General features: G+C 43.0%; 1 protein-coding gene across 1 annotated transcript in view; it reads left to right on the top strand.

The window, feature by feature from the left end:
* Window positions 1-21,174, top strand: part of Loxl2 (lysyl oxidase like 2) — a 91,968-nt gene that overhangs the window by 18,303 nt on the left and 52,491 nt on the right. The window contains exons 2-3 of the mRNA XM_020168678.2: window positions 13,915-14,334; window positions 20,500-20,675. Of these exons, the coding sequence (XP_020024267.2) occupies window positions 13,971-14,334; window positions 20,500-20,675 (540 nt within the window). The 5' untranslated portion in view covers window positions 13,915-13,970. The remainder of the gene's footprint in view (window positions 1-13,914; window positions 14,335-20,499; window positions 20,676-21,174) is intronic.

The raw sequence follows: 21,174 nt of genomic DNA, 5'->3' as shown, positions 1-21,174 counted from the left end.
CCATTTGCAGAAGCCATCTGTGAATCTGAGACCACTCTTGGATGCTGACACCATGTTCTTCTCATTATTATGTATTACCCTGTAATCAAGCCATGTCTCCATTTTTGTTAGGGGATTGGGGTTGGATACTTTGAACCTGATGGGCATCTTTGTCTCAATCAGTTTATGTGCTGCCTTTATGAACCAATTGTGAATTTTCCTTGTCTCTTTTCTGTGTACCAGAGAGATGAGATGTGTCTCTCATAGTCTCTACACATTTGGTTTTTGCTTTCAGATTCCATCTAAGAGTCTCCTGTAGACACATTTCAAAGCATTTGAAATTGTGCCTTCCACCTCCCCAGGAAGCAGCCTGGTCAAAATGAGATTCCACCCAGAGCCAGAGGGGGACTGTGGGGAACCCCGATTGGTTACAACAAATTATACCAACAAAGGTCTCTTTTTGGAGGGTGGAAAATATTCAGCTTTGTAAGGCTACCTTCTCACCACCTCACTGTGCCCTGAACATTCCTACACTGTGGCCAGAAATAGACGGGACTCAGGTAGAATCTTTGGTCAGGGGCCAGATGATCCAGCCCTGGCTGAGCCTGGTGTCAAAGTCTCCATTCTTGCCTGAGGTGGTTCAGAAGGACCGCCTCATCCCCATCCACTTCCCTCATTCCCTGAGCACATCCCATTTGCCCAAGAAAGCCTCCTTCTCCAAAGGAATGTGTTCCAGGCCATGAGCAAGGATCCTAGGCAGGGCAGGTCTCATGGAGGAGATAGGCTTCCAACTCTGCAGAGTTCTTGAAAGACAAAGCCGATTTTCAGCACACTTAAAACCAAGTCATGATGATACCAGATTGTTGTTCCCGAGTTTGTGTCCTGGCATAGTCGATGATTGAAGACGCTGTACCAGGAGTAAACAATTAAAGTAATCACAAGGTTCATTGAAAAGATAGCAAAGCTCCCTGATGGGTGGGACTTAGTGAATGATCTAAGTTGTCAAATAGCAGAAGTCCATGAGATAATATAGGGGCCTGACCTAGGCACCCCGTACTTTTAAGCTGTTTCTATAATTAGCTATCTAACTAACTTCTTGCTGAACCTGACCATCTGGTTGCCCGCCCCCCTCATCCTTATCGGACTGGACATTCCAAGAGGGTCTCCTTAGTCCATCCTGGCCTTGAGACCTGTCATGTACTGTATACATAAATGCATATGACATATACATTTTGGTGAGATACCCTTCTCATTTATCTTGGGAAAGTTTGCTGTGATGTTTCCTTTAGGGATCCATGTTTTTTTGTTTCCCTTATCTAGGAAAAAGACCATTGTTATTTATTATCTTGGTAAGAAGCTCGCTCCCCACGTCTCCTCAGATGCTTGCTTTTAAGGATGTCTCCTGTCTCCTTTATCTAAAACAAGGTTACTTCTGCCATTTGTTTCCTTTACATTCTGAGAACCATTTCTGCCATTTATTCTCCCCTTTTATTGCCCCTCACATTTGTTCCCCTCACAATGAAACAATGCTCAGCCTACATTAATGTTAGTTTCTTTGTGAGAAAAAAATGACTTCTTTCACATCCATGAAACAAAGATGGATTTACAGTGGTAGTTGAAAGTGAACAGAGGTCACAAATAAAAATAGCAATAGTGATTGAGTCAGATGGGATTTTTACTGCAGGAGCACTTGACTTCTATGTGTCTTGGGTAGTATATAACTACTATTAAAATAGTTACATTTTGTAGCAATTCAAAACCAAAGTTGCTAGCTGCAATTTGCTATTGTATCAGTTCATATTATGGAGTCCCACTAGATGTAATTACACCGGGAACATTAAACAGCACGATAAAAGGCATTCCAAAAGGAAAAGAAAAAAAGCGTGTTTCACCTCTAGACTTCATCACTAACGATTGGGCACCTGGGTTGGCTCCTTGAATTTCTAACTCCTGGCTTTTAATAACTGTCTCTCTTCAGTACTGCTTGTTGTTTGTCTCAAAAATAATTGTTTCAAAAAATATAAAAGCAAAGGGAAGAACATTTAATCACTGGACAGAAGTAACTTTTGATGTTTTGGCATATAACATTCCAGGTTTTCATTACATATGTATACTTTTTAACTTCTTTAATCAAAAGTGAACTCATCTTCTACCTACTGCTATAACCAGCTTGATTCATAACATGTTTTGTTTTTCCTGTATCATTAAATAATCACCCCATTAAAAAAAAAAGTAACCTAAGAAAAGGACAGCCAGGCTGGCCTTGGGACCACAATCTTACTTACACCTCCCATGTACCTTGGATTACAGGTGTGTATCACCACACCCAGTACCCACTCTTTTTGACCATCAGGAATGTAATAAATGTGATCTTTTATTTTTACAACAGTCCTAAAAAGTAGGTGTTCCTTATTTTCCCTTAAGAAATTGTTTTTATGTAGATGTATTTCTATTTTATAGATGAATTGCCAGGACTTAGAAAACCTAAGTGCACCTAGTGCACCTGAGGTCCCAGGGCTAGTAAGTGGCAGAAATTTCATTTGAACCCAGTTCCACATGACTGTGAATCACCAGTCCTTGCTACTTCCCAGCAGTGGAGAAGTAGCTGCGATCTGTCCTGTTCTGTATGGGCTGTCTGAATGGTCACTACTTGCAGGGCTGGAGCAGTGCCACAGGCACTAAGGAGGCAAGGGAACCAAGTCCCAGCTGTGGGAATGAATTCTTTCCTCATCTGTCAGACACCCCTTGGGGCACAGAGCACAAGCCCTGGTTGATTTAAGCTTGTTGTCAGAAGGGTTTATACCTTTATCCACCATGGGGACATTGTGTCCTCAATGGCCTGAATTGAATATCCTCCACTGCTTTAGTCACAAGTCAGTGAGAAAATATTGGAGATGTATTACCACTTTCTGAGAAACCACGGTCACAACCAATGTCCTGGCAGTCACTGACTTGTATTCCACCAGTCAAATACTTCAGTCCCTATGCATTGTCCCCTCAAGCTCTCTGATACTGACCAACTCCTGGGCTCTCCCACGTGAGTAATGAAGACCGTGTGCTCTGCTGCAAAGTTCCCAGACCTCACTCGGATGAGTGAGCAGCATGCTCCCCAGCAGGCAAAGACCCCCACATGCCTGCAAAACCTCAGCCTGGCTTTGTGTGTGTGAACTGAGCTGCAGAAATTCCCAGCATTCGTCTGCTACGTCCTGCTGACCCAATTGGCAGACACCCTCCGCTTCCATTCAAGGTTACGAATTCTGGAATTTCCATGGTGTATGGCAATGCAGCTTCGCTGCTGCAGACTGGCTTTGCACTGGATGGGAAAAGACATCCATCTTGGAAGGTGGACACTGAGAATGTGTCTTCCTACTGTCAACCTCTCTCCCCACTGTGGCACAGAGAGGTGTCTCTACACCAAGCTCCTCAATGTCTTTTTTTTTTTTTCATGGAATACTGGGGTTTGAACTCAGGGCTTTGTGTTTGGTAGGCCAGCACTCTACTGCTTGAGCCACCCTTCCAGCCCCTCCTCCTTTTTTTTTTTGTGAAATCAAAGTGTCCCACCCAGAACAGACCAGCAGGTAGGAGGGAGAGAAAGGCATTTTTCCATCCTTCCAAAAGCCTTTAAATGTCCTGAGAGGCAGATGGGAAACTTTGCAAATTTGTTTATGTTCAGGTGTCAGAAAAGACAAGAGATACCAGGTACTTCTGTTTGAGGTAGGCAGCAATGCAACTGTGGCCATGCTGGAAGCTGAAGCCACAGGACTAGCATGGTGCCACCACTCTGGAAATGTTTGGCAGTTAGTCCCTCCTGTGGGTAGGATGGATGCCAGTGTAGAAATGAATCTTACAAAGCAATAAGAAAAAAGGCATGAAGACATGCTCCAAAGAAAGAAAAAGGCAGGGGAAATGTTCCACGTCCCTGGTGACCAAAGCAGTATGAGTTTGCTTATCAGATGGAGGGAAGTTTGAAAACCTGGTCATAGCCAGAGATTTGGAGGTTTGAGGGGACCCTCCTTATTGCTGGTAGAGGTGTAAACTAACAGTTTTTCTGGAAAACAGTTAATATAGTTTTTCAGAAGGTGGCATATACACTGTATCAGTGATAAGAGAAGCTACTAAGTAACTAAGAGGGGAGTGTCTATACACTGTATCAGTGATAAGATAAACTACTAAGTAACTAATGGATAGGTGGTGCATACAACCAAGATAAAAGGTATGGTAGACAAAGGAATGAATGCCTGGGTGGGCAAGACAGAGCAGGGTGCACAGGACAGTCCAAGATGTTATCACACTACTCAGAGCAGCTGCACAACTTAAAACTTATGAATTGTTAACTTCTAGAATTTTCCACTTAATATTTTCAGATGCAATTGACCATGGAAAGGACTGCCCTGTGGAGAACTAGGGAGGCGCTACAATGTCAAGTGGTTGTAAATTACCCTTGATTTTTGGGAAATCATGGGCTTTGTATCTTTAGTTTCCCCATGATGAGGATAAAGGGGCAGTGTAGAGAGCCTGGTAGTAACCCCAGCATTTGGGAGGTGGAGGCAGGAGGATTGTAAGTTGGAGGCCAGTCTGCATTAACCTCCCAAATTCAAGATAGGTCACACAGGCTCAGCTAGTTCAATCCTCAGCGTTCACTGTTGTCCTGCAGGCACTCAGCCATAAGCTTCATGTAGGGCGTTGGCCAAGAACTCTTCTGTTCTTTAGGACGGGGCCTCAAGTGAGCAGGATGCCAATTGAATCTATTTGGTACAAAGAGCTTGGTAGAGATTAAGAGTAATAGATTTATTTCTATATCTGTCACTTCCAAATATTTGAAGAGTTTCTGGTTGTGATGGTTTGGATACAGTTTGAGTGTGTTCCCTAAGGGTGCATGTATCTTTTTTTTCTTCCTTCCTCCCTTCCTCCCTCCCTCCCTTCCTCCTTCCCTCCCTTCCTTCCTTCCTCCCTCCCTCCTTTCCTCTCTCCCTCCCTCCCTCCCTCCCTCCCTTTCTCCCTCCCTCCCTCCTCTGTGTGTGTTACCAGTGTTTGAACTCAGGGCCTTACATTTGCTAGGAAAACACTCTACCACTTAAGCCATGACTCCAGCCCTTTCTAATTTTAGTTTTCTTTTCAGGCAGAATCTTAAACTTTTTGTTCAGGGTGGCCTCAAACTTCTTTCCTTCTCTATTCCATGAAACTGGGATTACAGGAATGTACCACCATGTCCTGCTCATGTATTAGAATTTAATCCCCATTGTGAAGTATTAAAAGTGAAAACTTAAGCCAACCATGGTATGTGGATGTGAGGCCTTTGGGAGGTGATTAGGATTGGATAAAATCATTATTACGGTGGACCCCTGATGACAGAATCTTGGTGACTTTTTGAGACCAGAAAAGACACATGTTCCCTGTGTCTTTCCATGTGAGGCCCTTTACTACTTGGCACTCTGCTAATATTCTTTCAACCTTAAACCTCCAAAACCATGAGCAAAAATAAATGTCTTTTCTGTTTTAGAAACAGAAAACAGACAAATATATTAGTTTTCCTTTTATTTTGGTTTGTGGCTTAGTTCTCTTGTGATCAGACCATACATTCTGACCATGGAATGATTTCATTGATTGTACTAGAATCAGTTTGTGACCCACCTTGGGGCTCATTTTGGTAAATCTTCCGTGTCTTTGAAGGGAGTCTATCTTGTGCAGTTGTTGAGTACAGTTTGTAGAAACTGAAGTAGGTCAGGTGTGGGAGTCATGTTCACATCTTCTGTGTCTGTTTCTTGTCTGTTTCTTCTCAGTTACTAACAGTGATGCATAAAACCTCCCACTGTTATAGGTCTATTTTTCCCTTTATTTCTGTCAATGTTTATTTCATATATATTGAGATGATACATACAAATTGAGCAGAGTTGAATCTTCCTGGTTGATTGACTCTTTCAAACTCAGATCATCTGGTACCAGAGCGTGTTCTTCCCGCTGTGCTAGCCTACCCTCTGGATGAAGACAACCACGCAGCCCTTCCCGTTTGCCACGAAGAGCTTAATGCCTCTCTTCTGAGCTAAGAGCAGGCTGGTCTCAGCCACCTGCACCCAACAGGGACAGACACTATGAAAAGGGAGGAAATTTTCACCAGGACATCCATGGCTTCTCTGAGGCTGCTGCTTGCAGAAATCCCGGTTCAGATGAAGACCAGTCCTGTTTAAGGGCTGATTGAAGGGGCTTTGCCATTTTGGCTTCTTCACTTAGTGGCCTCACCATCTTGAAATCCAGAATAGAAGGCACGATGCAGTTAGAAGCGTGGGTGGCACCCAAAAGCACAGCAGGGAAGGTTTGGATGTGTGTGGGGAGAGAAGAGAAGGAGGCTGGAGGAGAGATGCCAAGCTGTCCTCTGGGCACCTTAAGGGACCATGTCTTTCCTGTTGGCTCCTGTCCAGTGGGAGGAAGGCTACTTGACCCTGGGGAACTGGGCAACTCATGGAGGACCTTGGTAGATGACCTGATGTGGGCTGCTACCGGGCAGCACTCAGACCCACACCCTCCTAGTGACTCAGTCCCAGGAGCTAGACATCTTCCCATTCAGTAATGGGAATTACTGAATTACATTCAGTCCACAGAGCTGTGAGATTTGCCATGGAGGGGCCAGAGAAGGGTGAGGCACAAGCCCTGCCCTAAAAAGTTTGTGACCATATTGGACATGCACAGGTCCCTGTTGAAGAGAGAGTATAAGCAATAATAGGAAGGACCAAGGGTTTTTGCTAGTTGAGATAAGGATAGCTATACAGGGCATTGACTTGCATTGATTTCCTGTGCATATGTGTTACATTCTAGGTTAATTCTTTTTGATCTCACCTTTTCTCTAGTTCCTGGTCCCCTTCTCCTATTGGCCTCAGTTGCTTTTAAGGTATCTGCTTTAGTTTCTCTGCTTTGAAGGCAACAAATGCTAGCTAATTTTTTAGGTGTCTTACTTATCCTCATACCTCCCTTGTGTGATCTCGCTTTGTCATTGATCAAAGTCCAATCCCCTTGTTGTGTTTACCCTTGAACTAGTGTCCACATATGAGGGAGAACATATGATTTTTGGTCTTTTGGGCCAGGCTAACCTCACTCAGAATGATGTTCTCCAATTCCATCCATTTACCAGCAAATTATAACATTTTGTTCTTTTTCATGGCTGCATAAAATTCCATTGTGTATAGATACCATATTTTCTTAATCCATTCGTCAGTGGTGGGGCATCTTGACTGTTTCCATAACTTGGCTATTGTGAATAGTGCTGCAATAAACATGGGTGTGCAGGTGCCTCTGGAGTAACCTGTGTCACAGTCTTTTGGGTATATCCCCAAGAGTGGTATTGCTGGATCAAATGGTAGATCAACGTTTAGCTTTTTAAGTAGCCTCCAAATTTTTTTCCAGAGTGGTTGTACTAGTTTACATTCCCACCAACAGCGTAAGAGGGTTCCTTTTTCCCTGCATCCTCGCCAACACCTGTTGTTGGTGGTGTTGCTAATGATGGCTATTCTAACAGGGGTGAGGTGGAATCTTAGTGTGGTTTTAATTTGCATTTCCTTTATTGCTAGAGATGGTGAGCATTTTTTCATGTGTTTTTTGGCCATTTGAATTCTTCTTTTGAGGAAGTTTTGTTTAGTTCACTTGCCCATTTCTTTGTTCGTTCATTAATTTTGGGAGAATTTAGTTTTTTAAGTTCCCTATATATTCTGGTTATCAGTCCTTTGTCTGATGTGTAGCTGGCAAATATTTTCTCCCACTCTGTGGGTGTTCTCTTCAGTTTAGAGAACATTTCTTTTGATGAGCAGAAGCTTTTTAGTTTTATGAGGTCTCATTTATCTATGCTATCTCTTAGTTGCTGTGCTGCTGGGATTGCATTGAGAAAGTTCTTACCTATACCTACTAACTCCAGAGTATATCCTACTCTTTCCTGTATCAACTTTAGAGCTTGGGGTCTGATATTAAGATCCTTGATCCATTTTGAATTAATATTGGTATAGGGTGATATACATGGATCTAGTTTCAGTTTTTTGCAGACTGCTAACCAGTTTTCCCAGCAGTTTTTGTTGAGGAGGCTGCTATTTCTCCATCGTATATTTTTAGCTCCTTTGTCAAAGCAAGTTGGTTATAGCTGTGTGGCTTCATATCTGGGTCCTCTATCCTGTTCCACTGGTCTTCATGTCTGTTTTTGTGCCAGTACCATGCTGTTTTTATTGTTATTGCTTTGTAATATAGTTTGAAGTCAGGTATTGTGATACCTCCAGCATTGTGCTTTTGACTGAGTATTGCCTTGGCTATTCGTGGCCTCTTGTGTTTCCATATAAATTTCATGGTAGATTTTTCAATCTCTTTAATGAATGTCATTGGAATTTTGATGGGAATTGCATTAAACATGTAGATTACTTTTGGGAGTATCGACATTTTTACTATGTTGATTCTACCAATCCATGAGCATTGGGAGATCTCTCCACTTTCTATAGTCTTCCTCAATCTCTTTCTTCAGAAGTGTATAGTTTTCCTTGTAGAGGTCTTTCACATCTTTTGTTAGGTTTACACCTAGGTATTTTATTTTGTTTGAGGCTATTGTAAATGGAATTGTTTCCATACATTCTTTTTCCGTTTGCTCATTGTTAGTGTATAGAAATGCTAATGATTTTTCTATGTTGATTTTATATCCTGCTACCTTGCTATAGCTATTGATGGTGTCTAGGAGCTTTTGAGTGGAGTTTTTTGGGTCTTTAAGGTATAGGATCATGTCGTCTGCAAATAGGGATATTTTGACAGTTTCTTTACCTATTTGTATTCCTTTTATTCCTTCTTCTTGCCTTATTGTTCTGGCTAGGAATTCCAGTACTGTGTTGAATAGGAGTGGAGATAGTGGGCATCCTTGTCTGGTTCCTGATTTTAGAGGGAATGGTTTCAGTTTTTCTCCATTAAGTATAATGCTGGCTGTGGGTTTGTCATATATAGCTTTTATAATGTTGAGGTACTTTCCTTCTATTCCTAGTTTTCTTAGAGCTTTTATCATGAAATAATGTTGGATCTTATCAAAGGCTTTTTCTGCATCTATTGAGATGATCAAGTGGTTTTTGTCTTTGCTTCTGTTAATGTGATTTATTATATTTGTTGATTTTCATATGTTGAACCACCCCTGCATTCCTGGGATGAAGCCTACTTGGTCGTGTTGAATGATCTTTTTGATGTGTTGTTGAATTCGGTTTGCCATTATTTTATTGAGGATTTTTGCATCAATGTTCATTAAGGAGATTGGCCTATAGTTCTCCTTTTTGTAGGTGTCTTTGCCTGGTTTTGGGATAAGTGTAATACTGGCTTCATAAAATGTGTTAGGCAGTTTTCCTTCCCTTTCTCTTTCGTGGAACAGTTTAAGGAGGGTTGGTATCAGTTCTTCTTTAAAGGTCTGATAGAATTCAGCAGAGAATCCATCAGGTCCTGGACTTTTCTTTTTGGGGAGACTCTTGATTGCTGCTTCAGTTTCATTTTGTGTTATAGATCTATTCAGGTGATTAATATGCTCTTGGTTCAGTTTTGGACGATGATATGTATCTAGAAATCTGTCCATTTCTTTAAGATTTTCAAATTTATTTGCATATAGGTTCTCAAAGTAGTCTCTGATGATTTCCTGGACTTCCATGGTGTTTGTTGTTATCTCCCCTGTTGCATTCCTGATTCTACTAATTTGGGTTTTTTCTCTCCTCATTTTAGTCAGGTTTGCCAGGGGTCTGTCGATGTTTATTTTTTCAAAGAACCAACTTTTTGTTTCATTAATTCTTTGTATGGTGTTTTTGGTTTCTATTTCATTGATTTCAGCTCTTATTTTTATTATTTCTCTCCTATTTGTTTTGGGATTTGCTTGTTCTTGTTTTTCTAGGAGTTTGAGATGTATCATTAGGTCATTGATTTGGGATCTTTCAGTCTTTTTAATATATGCACTCATGGCTATAAACTTTCCTCTCAGGATTGCCTTTGCTGTGTCCCATAGGTTCTGGTAGGTTGTGTTTTCATTTTCATTGACTTCCAGGAACTTTTTAATTTCCTCTTTTAGTTCATCAATGACCCATTGTTCATTAAGTAATGAGTTATTCAGTTTCCAGCTGTTTGCATGTTTTTTGTCTTTACTTTTGTTGTTGAGTTCTAGTTTTATTGCAATGTGATCAGATAGAATGCATGGTATAATTTCTATTTTCTTATATTTGCTGATGCTTGCTTTGTGCCCTAGGATATGATCTATTTTGGAGAAGGTTCTTTGGGCTGCTGAGAAGAATATATATTGTGTAGAAGTTGGATGAAATGTTCTGTAGACATCAACTAGGTCCATTTGATCTATTGTATATTTTAGGTGTAGGATTTCTTTATTGATTTTTTGTTTGGATGTCCTATATATTGATGATAATGGGGTGTTAAAGTCTCCCACAACCACTGTGTTGTAGTTAATATATGCTTTTAGATCTTTCAGGGTATTTTGATGAAATTGGGTGCGTTGACATTGGGTGCATTTAGGTTGATAATTGTTATTTCCTTTTGGTCTATTTCCCCTTTTATTAGTATGGAATGTTCTTCTTTATCTTGTTTGATCAATGTAGGTTTGAAGTCTACTTTGTCAGAGATAAGTATTGTTACTCCTGCCTGTTTTCGGGGGCCATTGGTTTGGTAAATGTTCTTCCAACCTTTCATCCTAAGCCTATGCTTATTTCTGTCAGTGAGATGGGCCTCCTGTAAGCAACAAATTGTTGGATCTTCCTTTTTAATCCATTTCGTCAAGCGGTGCCTTTTGATGGGTGAATTAAGTCCATTAACATTAAGCGTTAGTATTGATAGGTAAGTGGTGATTCCTGCCATTTAGTTGTCTTAGTTGTTTGAAGGTTTGATTGTGTGTACCTAAGTTGAGGTTACTCTCTACTGTCTTGCTTTTCTTTTCCTGTGGTTTGGTGCTGCCTGTCTTTTCATGGTTATGTTGGGTTTCACTTTCTGTGTGCAGAATCCCTTGGAGAATCTTTTGTAGTGGTGGCTTTGTGGTCACATATTGTTTTAGTTTCTGCTTATCATGGAAGACTTTTATTGCTCCATCTATTTTGAATGATAGTTTTGCTGGATAGAGTATCCTGGGGTTGAAGTTATATTCATTCAGTGCCTGGAAGATCTCACCCCATGCTCTTCTTGCTTTTAATGTTTCTGTTGAGAAGTCTGCTGTGATTTTGATGGGTTTACCTTTGTATGTTACTTGTTTTTTCTCTCTTACAGCCTTCAATATTCTTTCCCTAGTATCTGTACTTGTTGTTTTAATGATAATATGCCATGGGGAGTTCAATTTTGATCTGGTCTGTTTGGTGTTCTGGAGGCCTCTTGCATCTGTTTGGGAATAGATTTCTCTAGATTTGGGAAATTTTCTGTTATTTTGTTGAATATATTACGCATTCCCTTGGCTTGCACCTCTTCTCCTTCTTCGATGCCCATGATTCTCAGGTTTGGTCTTTTGATGGAGTTGGTGAGTTCTTGCATTTTCTTTTCACAGGTATTGAGTTGTTTAATTAATAGTTCTTTGGTTTTTCCTTTAATTACAATTTCATCTTCGAGTTCTGAGATTCTGTCTTCTGTTTGTTCTATTCTGCTGGATTGGCCTTCCATTTTGTTTTGCAATTCTGTTTCATTCTTTTTTCTGAGGTTTTCCATATCCTGAGTCCCTTCCTCTTTAATGTTGTCTATTTTTGTCCTGAGTTCATTTATCTCTTTATTAATCGTGTTCTTTGTTTCACTTTGGTGTTTATATAGTGCTTCTATGGTTCTTTTATTTCTTCTTGTGCTTTTTCAAATTCTCTATTTTTGTTGTCTTGGAATTTCTTGAGTGTCTCCTGTACATTTTGGTTGACCCTATCCAGTATCATCTCTATAAAATTCTCATTGATTACCTGTTTTATTTCTTCTTCTAGATTGTTCTTGTGAGCTTCATTGGGTTCTTTGGCATAGTTTCTCTTCATTTTGTTGGAGTTTGGATCTGAGTATCTGTTTTCTTCATTTCTCTCTGGTTCCTGTACTAATTTTTTTGCTGTTGGGAAACTGGTTTCCCTGTTTTTTCTGTCTTCCCGTCATTGTCTTTAGTGTTGTTATTGTCCCTTTACTGTGTGCGATTAAGTATTTTGTAGCTTGTAATAATAACAATGGTGATATTTAGAATGGAAGGGTGAGAGGAGAGGGAAAGCAAAGAAGTTAAAGGAAAAGGGAAAAACAAATAAACAAGTAGAAAAAACAAAACAAACAACAAAAAAGTTTCAAAGATAGAAACAGGGAGAGATAGTGTACTAATCAACAGTAAGCTGAACAGGCATTAGAGAGACAGAGAGAGGATTGAGAATAAAAATAAAAATAAAAAAAAGAAAAAGAAAAAAAATTAAAATCTCCAAGTTCAAATGCAATAAAGTTTCAGTCTTAATAATTTTGGTGGTCATCCCTCAGCCTCCAATCCTGGAGATGATGTCTCAGAAGTAGTTCTGTCTTTTTCTCATCAAAGGGGAAAAAAATAAAACAACACAAAACAAAAAAAAACCACAAAGTGTCCCAAGTTCAAATGCAATACAGTTTCAGTAAGTTTTTCCACTTGCAGGTGTAATTTGGTTGTTCTCTCATCAAAGGTAGGGAGATAAAGAAAAAAAAGAGTCTGGAGACAGGTCTGTGAATATCTATCTGCATCTGTGGCTGGTCTGCCCACTGCTGTCAGCCTGCTGTTGCTGGAGGCGTTGTTTATGCAGATCTCTGGGGTGAGCTTAGCACTCACCTGGCCCCGCAGGCTTTGTTTGTTCAGAGTTCTCCTGTGCGTGAGCCTCTGCTACAAGCTTTCCCCTTTCCAAGCACACTGGGGGAGGTGACCCTGCACCCGCTTTCTCAGGCCTGCGTGTTTATTTACAGTTCATGTGGGAGGTGGGTCTTCCCTCCTCTCCTGTGGAGTTTTCCTCCCTCCGCCACTTTTACAAGTTTTCCCGCTCCTGGTTGCTGGGCGGATGCCACCGCTCCTGCCTTCTCCAGCCGGTTTGTTGTGAGGGATTTCCCCTCACACCCTTCAGCGTTCAGGGCGCCCCACCCTCTTTGCTACGTGTCTTTTTTGTTGTTATTGCTTATTATTCAGTTTTTTTCTCTTTTTTCCCTTGGTGTGGGTCGGTCTGTCCAGGGGGCTATGCTGATCTGGCCCAGGGTTGTCTGTGGGAGTACTGCGGTACCGCTTAGCTCACCTTGTGGTCCGCGTCTTCCCAAGCCATCTGGGCGCTGTCCTCTGGTGGCGTTGCGGGAGCCCTGCTGGTTTCTGTTCTCTGTTTTTGATTTTTGTTTACGATAGCCCTACTGGGAGTTTCCTTTAGCAACTGCCTCACCCTTGGCTTCTGGTTGGATTGAGTTGGTTTTGCCTGATTGGAGGCATCAGAAAGAGATTAAATATGGGAAGAGAGTGAATAGAGGGGGAGGATCGCTTCTTCCTTCTGGTTGCCATGGGTGGCTCTGAGACCCTTTCGTAAAGAACCCAGTACCCAGAAGGTGCCTGGCCCTTTCTACTCATCTACACTGGGTTCTGGACCCCACTTTCACCCCTGGGAAGCCCTTCAAGTGTCCCCTCTATTGCCAGCCCGGGGTGCTCCCTCATCCTTTGTTAGTCGCCCTCTCTGTGGACAGTCTTTTAAAAACTTTCCTAAAACAGTTTGAGTGTGCTGTGCCCACTGTCAGGACCTCTACTAAGAAAAGCATTCCTGAGATATGGGAAGGTGGGAGGGTGAACCAGGTGGGAACTCGTAGACCAGTGTGTGGCTGAAGGGCAAGGTAGGCATGGAGATGGGCTAGACTAGACCAGGAATGGCTTTCCATGCTAAACCAAAGAGGATGAGGTCACTGAGTGTTCTGCAAGTGTCTGTGACCTGTGTCCTGTCCTAACATCTCCTTCCTCCCTTTCAGGAAGTTCCTGATGCTTCTGCTGACCTGATCCCACCTCCTCCTACCACAGAACAGAGATGGAGAGGTGTCTGGGCTCCCACCTTTGTGGCTGTTTGGCTGTTCTCATCCTCCTGCCCTTCCTGGGCCTCGCCCAGTATGAAAGCTGGCCCTACCAGCTCCAGTACCCTGAGTACTTCCAGCAACCAGCCCCTGAGTACCACCAGCCCCAGGCACCCTCCGATGTGGTCAAGATTCAGGTGCGCCTGGCAGGACAGAAGAGGAAACATAACGAGGGCCGTGTGGAGGTCTACTATGATGGCCAGTGGGGTACAGTATGTGATGATGACTTCTCCATCCATGCTGCCCATGTCATCTGCCGGGAGCTAGGCTATGTGGAGGCCAAGTCCTGGACCGCCAGTTCATCCTACGGCAAGGGGGAAGGTAAAAAGCTCTGTGCTTTGGAACTGAGTGCAAGTCACCTGGCAAGACAGGGAGTAGTCTTCCATAGGTTAGCTTGCAAATGAATCTGTAATTGCTATCAGGTAAAATTCCTGATAGCTCTCTTAGTGCTCATGCAGGCTCTTCTCTGTAGGAAGGTGGGTAGGAGGGATCTCCAGGAGAAATAGAGGAACCGGTCATCCATATATGCCCAGGACTTTACTGTTTTGAGCTTGGAAATAGGCAAACCAGGGTGATTGGTGACCCCAGGAAGAGGGCGAAATCAGTTTATATACGTTTCTCCAAGTCACAGGCCACCTTGGGGCTGCACCATTGGCACAGGGGAAGCTGTGTCTTACTCCAAATTCTCAAAGCTGAGCCTTTGGCCCTTTTTAACAAAGACTCCCCAGAGGCTAGCATTCTGCCAGTATCAAGTTCATTGTTTTAAAACTGACGTACTGTTGTGGCCTTGGTCCTGATGGGAACAGAGTTGCTTTGGGTTTTTTACCTTGGTTGTCCTATTCTTTTCTTCTTTATTGGATTCAAATCAATTTATCTAAAAAGAAAAAGTTAAGAGCTTTGAGGGAGGGCAAGTTTGATCCTTGAGCTCTTTCCTGGTTCTGAGCTAACTAAGCAGAGCCATGTGTTACTTATTGACAGGGATACAGTCAGAGAAATGAGTCATTAGATGATTTCGTCATTGTGTGGCATCATACAGTGTGCTTCCACAGACTAAGACAGTTACTGGGTCACTAGGCAATGAGATAGAATCTTATTGGAACAACATCATATCTGTGGTCCATTGTAAACCAAAATGCTATTATGTGGTGTGTAATTCTACATGCTTTACAGGAAGACATGCATCCTCTTCAGTCTGTTTCCCCATCTGGAAGATGGGCTATTTGAAACCTTGATAGTCTATGTTCCCAGTTGAGAAAGTAGGTATGAGTGAAAGGCATCATTAAAAAAATGCTCTTCCAGGAGCTGAGTCCCCACCCTGGGTTGGTAATACAAAGGCACTGTTCCCCTGGCTGAGCTGTTTTCAGTGCTTGGCACCAGTTGGACTACTGGTAAACAAAGAAGTGTCCACACTCCCATCCTTGAATTGTCAATGCTGCCATAACTGTGTAAGTCTTTCCTGAGGGACTTAAAAATACAGAACACTTCAGATTCGACCCATGATATCTTGGTCTCATAGGTCTGAGAGGTTTGGGGGCAGTGAAATAAACAACAGTCAGGCTCCTCCCTGCCAGTCCTTCTTTCTGTCATTCTACAGATTATAGAAGAAAGGCTGCACCATCTCATGCATGCCTCAGTTTCATGCAATGGAAACTTTCCTGTTGGATAACTGGCTCAAGAGGCAGCACTTACAGTCAAATATTCTCAGAAACTCACTCTGACCAGAGCGAACAGAGATGGCAGCCAAAGCAGTCAAGATGATAGCAGACAGAGGGCCTTTGGGACCCATTTCCTCTCTTTGACAGAACTTCCAGTATGCTTCCATACATCTGCATCTCTATTTATTCTACTAGCTGAGTGATCCAGGGCTAACATCAGATTCATGTTTTCCTTCCCAAGTTCTCTGGTCCTCATTATTTTATGACAAGCACTCTCCAACAGCATTAGTTTTTTGTCCAGTCACAAATTAATTTTATTTCTACTTACATTTAAAAGTTTGTCATCATCACTTGCCTAGCAAAAAGCAAGGCCCTGTGTTTGATCCCCAGCACTACAAAAACAAAACAAAACAAATGAACAAAAAAACTCCTTTGTCATCTGGCAAGGTAGTTGTGGTTTTTCCCCTGCAGAAACAGGCATGGTGTGGCTAAAGGGAAAGGCTTACATGGGTGAGACTTTGCTGTCAGAGGCTAATGACAGGCAAATAAAGTCATGGCCTATGGAGCCCATGCTGATTAAGGAGGGAAGTAATGGAGGAGTTGAAGGATTGTGTGCAAAGCTACTCCAATCAGTGGATGGAGCTTTCTGCTGAGATTATGATTCTAGCAGGAATATGCTAGAAAGATGGCCAGAGGGGATGCAGGTGCAAAGAAGAAGAATTGAGATGGATATGAAGGAGGGTGCAATTATTGGTAATGACAGGCTGAGCTGTTACTATAAACAGCAGCTGGAAGTGGGTGGAGGAAGGTCACTGGAGCTAGACAATATCATAACCAAGAGGCCACAAGTCCTAGAAAGGCCATCTGTGTGGACACCAAAGACATCAGGGTTTAGCAAAAACCAGAGAGAAACAGATGCTAGGCTAAATGAACACTGCACTGTGTCCAGGGCTTTAAGAGTTAAGCCATCTATGTAAAGTGGCACTTGATTTGCATCATAAGAAACCTAAATATAAATGTATTTGAATTTCATCAGCATCAGTTGAGTTTTATTCTAGCACTGGGTATGTGGTGGGTACTCAGTATTAGCTGACTGATTCATTTTGATGTGGGAGAATACAAAAGAGCAATTGGTAAAATAGTTTGTGGTACAGTGACCTTAGACTGTGGTCAGTGCCCTGGGGAATACCCTGGTGGAGTCTAACCTGAAAGTGCACAGGCTAGAAACTGCAGCTGACCCCATAATGGGTTGCCTGCCCTCCTGGAGTCTCCCAACTTTTTAAAAAAAGTTCAGACCATAGTAATGAAGTCAGGGCAATCACAAGAACCCCTAAGAGTTTTCTAGCTTGGCCTGCCAGTGGGTCTTACCTCCTACAGCATCTCTGAGTCTGTGTAAGGTATGGGCCCTTTTAGAGAGTTCTACATAGGGCACCTTGTCTATTTCCTACCTTCTCGGTGGTTTTCACAGTAACCAGAGCCAAGATGGGGGATCTCTGCCCAACCACACCTCCATTCCTGATCATAGCATCAGAGCCAGTGGCCTGCAGGTTCCAATTTGGCCAACTCCCATTGTCCTGGGATGCACCATCCCAATGGAGTTTCATTGGTGATCTTTCTCTTCCAAAGGATCTGTTAATTTTCATACCTGTTCTTTCATAAATTTTTTAGAATAAGTGAGTGGAAAAAATAAAACAAAATTTTGCCTCTAATTGAATGGCCTTTTTGTGTCCCAAATGTGAGCCTCATCTTGTGTTCTACCACTTTCGTAGCAGCCAGATGCTGTCTAGATGCTAGAACTAACCTGCATTCCCATAGGCAGACCCATACGCTGGCCTTATTGGAGTCTGGACGGTCCAGTTGATGGATACTAAGCATGTCAAGAAAAGAAAACAAAAAACATTGCCATGAAATCAGGCCAAATAGTGTACCATGCATGGTGGTGTTATCTTGGGTTAAGTACAGATTTATAGATCTGCCATCTAAGAAAAATCACTGGCTAAGTTTATTGAGACAGTACGATTTTGGGGGGCTATTAAAGTTGTAGGAGCTCAGCTCCCTCAGCACTCCAGGGTGTTAATTTGCCCCATATCCAAAAGTAAAGCCATCCACTGTAGTACCTATGTTTTGTAGCTTTCACAGTCCCTTTGAAGGTGCACTGACCTGCTTCTAGGTCCCTGAGCTGACATGCTTCCAGTTCCCAACCAAGGGTGGTTTCTTTCGCTGCCAATGGAATAAGGGGACTGCTTCTTTTCACCATCTGCCCTGCAGCAGCTGAGCTACATAAGGTGCTGAGGGAGGGGCCCCCCTGAAAAGGTGGAGGGTCTCTTCCGTTGCTAGGACTTAGCAAGACAAACACCAGCTTGTTGTAGAAACGGCCATCGATTAGAGAACGTGTGTTTCAGTGGGGCCTGACGACTTGGAAGCCAGCCCAGATTGAGCAACCAGTTGGCAAACCTCAGCCCAGATGTTTTCAATCAACTCTTTGTTCCCACAAAGAGTCCGAGGCACTCTCTTTTTAGCCCAAACCAGCCATCCATCAGAACAGACACGTTCTAGCCAGCCTGCAAGTCAGGAGACTGGCCCTGGGTCCTCCCTGACCTTAAAGTGCCTCAGCTTCCTGCCTGGATCTTCTTATCTCTACAACGGGAAGTTTTTCTTTTTTGTTTTATCATTTTTTTCTGCTTTTATCCTAACATCATGGAACCAGTAGAATGCCTTGTTTCTCTAGAGGAAGTAAAAGAGAGGTTGAATATATCCTAGGCCCATCTATTGTCTTACTGTGTCTCCGTGGCAACCTGTGAGTTGGGCATCATTATTTTAGAAATAGGAACAAGGCTTGGCTAAGCAGTGCCCAAGTCTGTGGTACATGGGACATGAACTCAGGTTTGTCAGACTCCACTGTTCTCCAGGCTTCTGAAAAGGGCCATGAGAAAAAGGAGAGATTTTCTTTTCTTTCATTTTGTAGCGTATTTATAAAAATCACTACTTGAAAACGTTTTAGCATCTTTTTAAATTTTTATTTTTAATTGTGGCCACAAACACATAACAAAATTTACATCTTAACCATTTTGGAGTGTGTACACAGTTCAGTAGTGTTAAGTGTGTTCACATTGTTCTGCAACCAATCTCCAGAACATCTTTCTTCTTGCACACCTGTACCCACTAAACAGCCACTCCCGTCCTCCCTCCTGCCAGCCCCTGACCACCCCCATTCTACCTTCTGTTTCTGTGAGGTAGACCACTGCAGGTGCCTCATATAAAATGGAGTCAACCAGTATTTGGCCTTTCATAACTGGTTTATTCCATTTAGCATAATGTCCTCTAGGTTGTCCATGATGTAGCGTGTGTTTGATTTTTTTTTTTTTTTTTTTTTTTTTTGCCAACCCTCAGGTTGAACTCAGGGCTTTACACTTGTGAGGCAGGCACTCTACTGTTTGAATCATGACTCCAGACTTTCTTGCTCTGGTTGTTTTTGAGGTAGGGTCTTGCTCTTTGCCTAGGCTAACCTGAACCATAATCCTCTTATTTTATGCTTACCGTAGCTGGGATGGCAGGTGTATGCCACCACGCCCAGCATTTTCCAGTGAGATGGGATCTCACAAACTTTTTTTGTCCAGGTTTGTCTGGAACCACGACACTCCTGATCTCAGCTTCCCAAGTAGCTACAGGCTACCATGCCAGCTCTTTTTAATTTTTTTGGTGGTACTGGGGTTTGAACTCAGGGCTTTGTACTTGCATTGCAAAGCAGGTGCTCTAACTGCTTGAGCCATACCTCCAGTCCATTTTTTCTCTGGTTATTTTGAAGATGAGGGGGCAGGTCTCACAAACTATTTGCCTGGGCTGACCTCAAACTGAAATTCTATCGACCTCAGCCTCCTAAGTAGCTAGGATTATAGGCGTGCACCACCAGCACCCAACATTGTTTGTGATTAAACTTCTAGCACTTTGCACATTGAATTCTCTACTTAGCACAAGGAGGTAAAAGTTACAGGGGGTGAGCAGAGTTCCATGGTGGCCTTGTGGAATGTGAAGAGGTGGCTCTGATGAGGTAGTGTGACTGGCCCATCTCTGAACCAGGCACAGTAAACAGTGGGACACTAGAAGTCCACTGAACAGGGATTTGAGGCCCAGGTTCTGGACTGGCTGTGGCCTGGCACCCTTGGGCTGCTATCTGAGCCAGGGTGTCATCTTCTGAGAATTGAGAATAATCATGGCACCTCTTCCCCATGGACTGGAAAGCTCAAGGAGCTTGCACATGGAAATGCCCCCAAAACTACAACCCCTCAGGCAAGAACAGCCTGGACTCCCCAGGGGTTAGAGGTCAGCTGCTGCAGGAGGCAGGTGAGGCTGGCTTGGGCTGTAGTTGCTACCAGTTTTGGGGATCTATGGGCCAGCAACAAACTAGGCACATGCTATGTTCTGTCTGTCCTCAGTACACACCTCTGAAGCTCAGATGGTGTCCCCACTGTGCTGGCAGAAAAGAAACTTTGACCAAAGCTGCAAAGTTAAAAGTGGCTGACCCAGAATCAAACCCTGACTATTCTCCCAAGCCCCTGTACTTCCTGCTAAACCATGTGGCTTCTGGGTTAAATCTGATTTCTATCCTGATTTTCCTCAGTCTTCATCTCCTAAATCACACCAGCTGCCTACTCTGGCAAGAGAACCATGGTGGTCTAGGACTAAGTGTTATCTCTACATGATAAAAATCAATTGATAGACACATGCACCTACCAAAATTAGAGGAAATTCTCTTTCCACATAAAACTGTGGCGTCCCCAGCACCAGAACCTGCACTGACATGGTGCTTGGTTCTTTCCTTCTCTTCCTTCAGGGCCCATCTGGATGGACAATATCTACTGCACTGGCAAAGAGGCAACCCTGGCAGCCTGCTCCTCCAATGGCTGGGGTGTCACTGACTGCAAGCACACAGAGGATGTTGGCGTGGTGTGCAGTGACAAAAGGATTCCTGGGTTCAAATTTGACAATTCATTGATCAACCAAATAGAGGCAAGTCGTGCTTTTTTTTTTTTTCCCCCTAGTGTTAGGGCTTGAACCTAGGGCCTTGCACAAGCTAGGCAGGTGCTCAACCACTGAGCTATATCTCAGTTCCCTCATGCTCTTGATGACTTCTTTGTGTGAATCTTTTTCTTCTCCTGTGTAATATTTCTTGCCCACTTATTTCAAGAAGTGCTGTGAGCACTGGGCGACCCTAACTGGATTTGCTGCCAGGGCAGCTTAGGGGGCACTTTGTGGAGAACAAGATGCTGTCAGTGGAGCAAAGGGATTCCAGAGACAAAGGTGTAGAGTGTGGCAGGGGATGAGCAGGGAGTGGTGTTCAAGAGGTGTACATCTGGAGGCGTGTGAACTGAAAACTAGAAAGGTGGGCATGAGGAGCTTGCCTACGGGCTGGAAAGTGTATCAGTCACCACTTGCTATCTAACAATTTGCCCCGGATTTTAACATAACCATTCACACGCTTTCCGAGGGTCAGGAAGACATGAACATC

This window comes from Castor canadensis, chromosome 14 (genome assembly GCF_047511655.1).
Source record: "Castor canadensis chromosome 14, mCasCan1.hap1v2, whole genome shotgun sequence".
Taxonomy (NCBI): domain Eukaryota; kingdom Metazoa; phylum Chordata; class Mammalia; order Rodentia; family Castoridae; genus Castor; species Castor canadensis.
The sequence above is the reverse complement of the archived record's forward strand: the minus strand, read 5'-3'. Positions and strand labels throughout refer to the sequence as shown.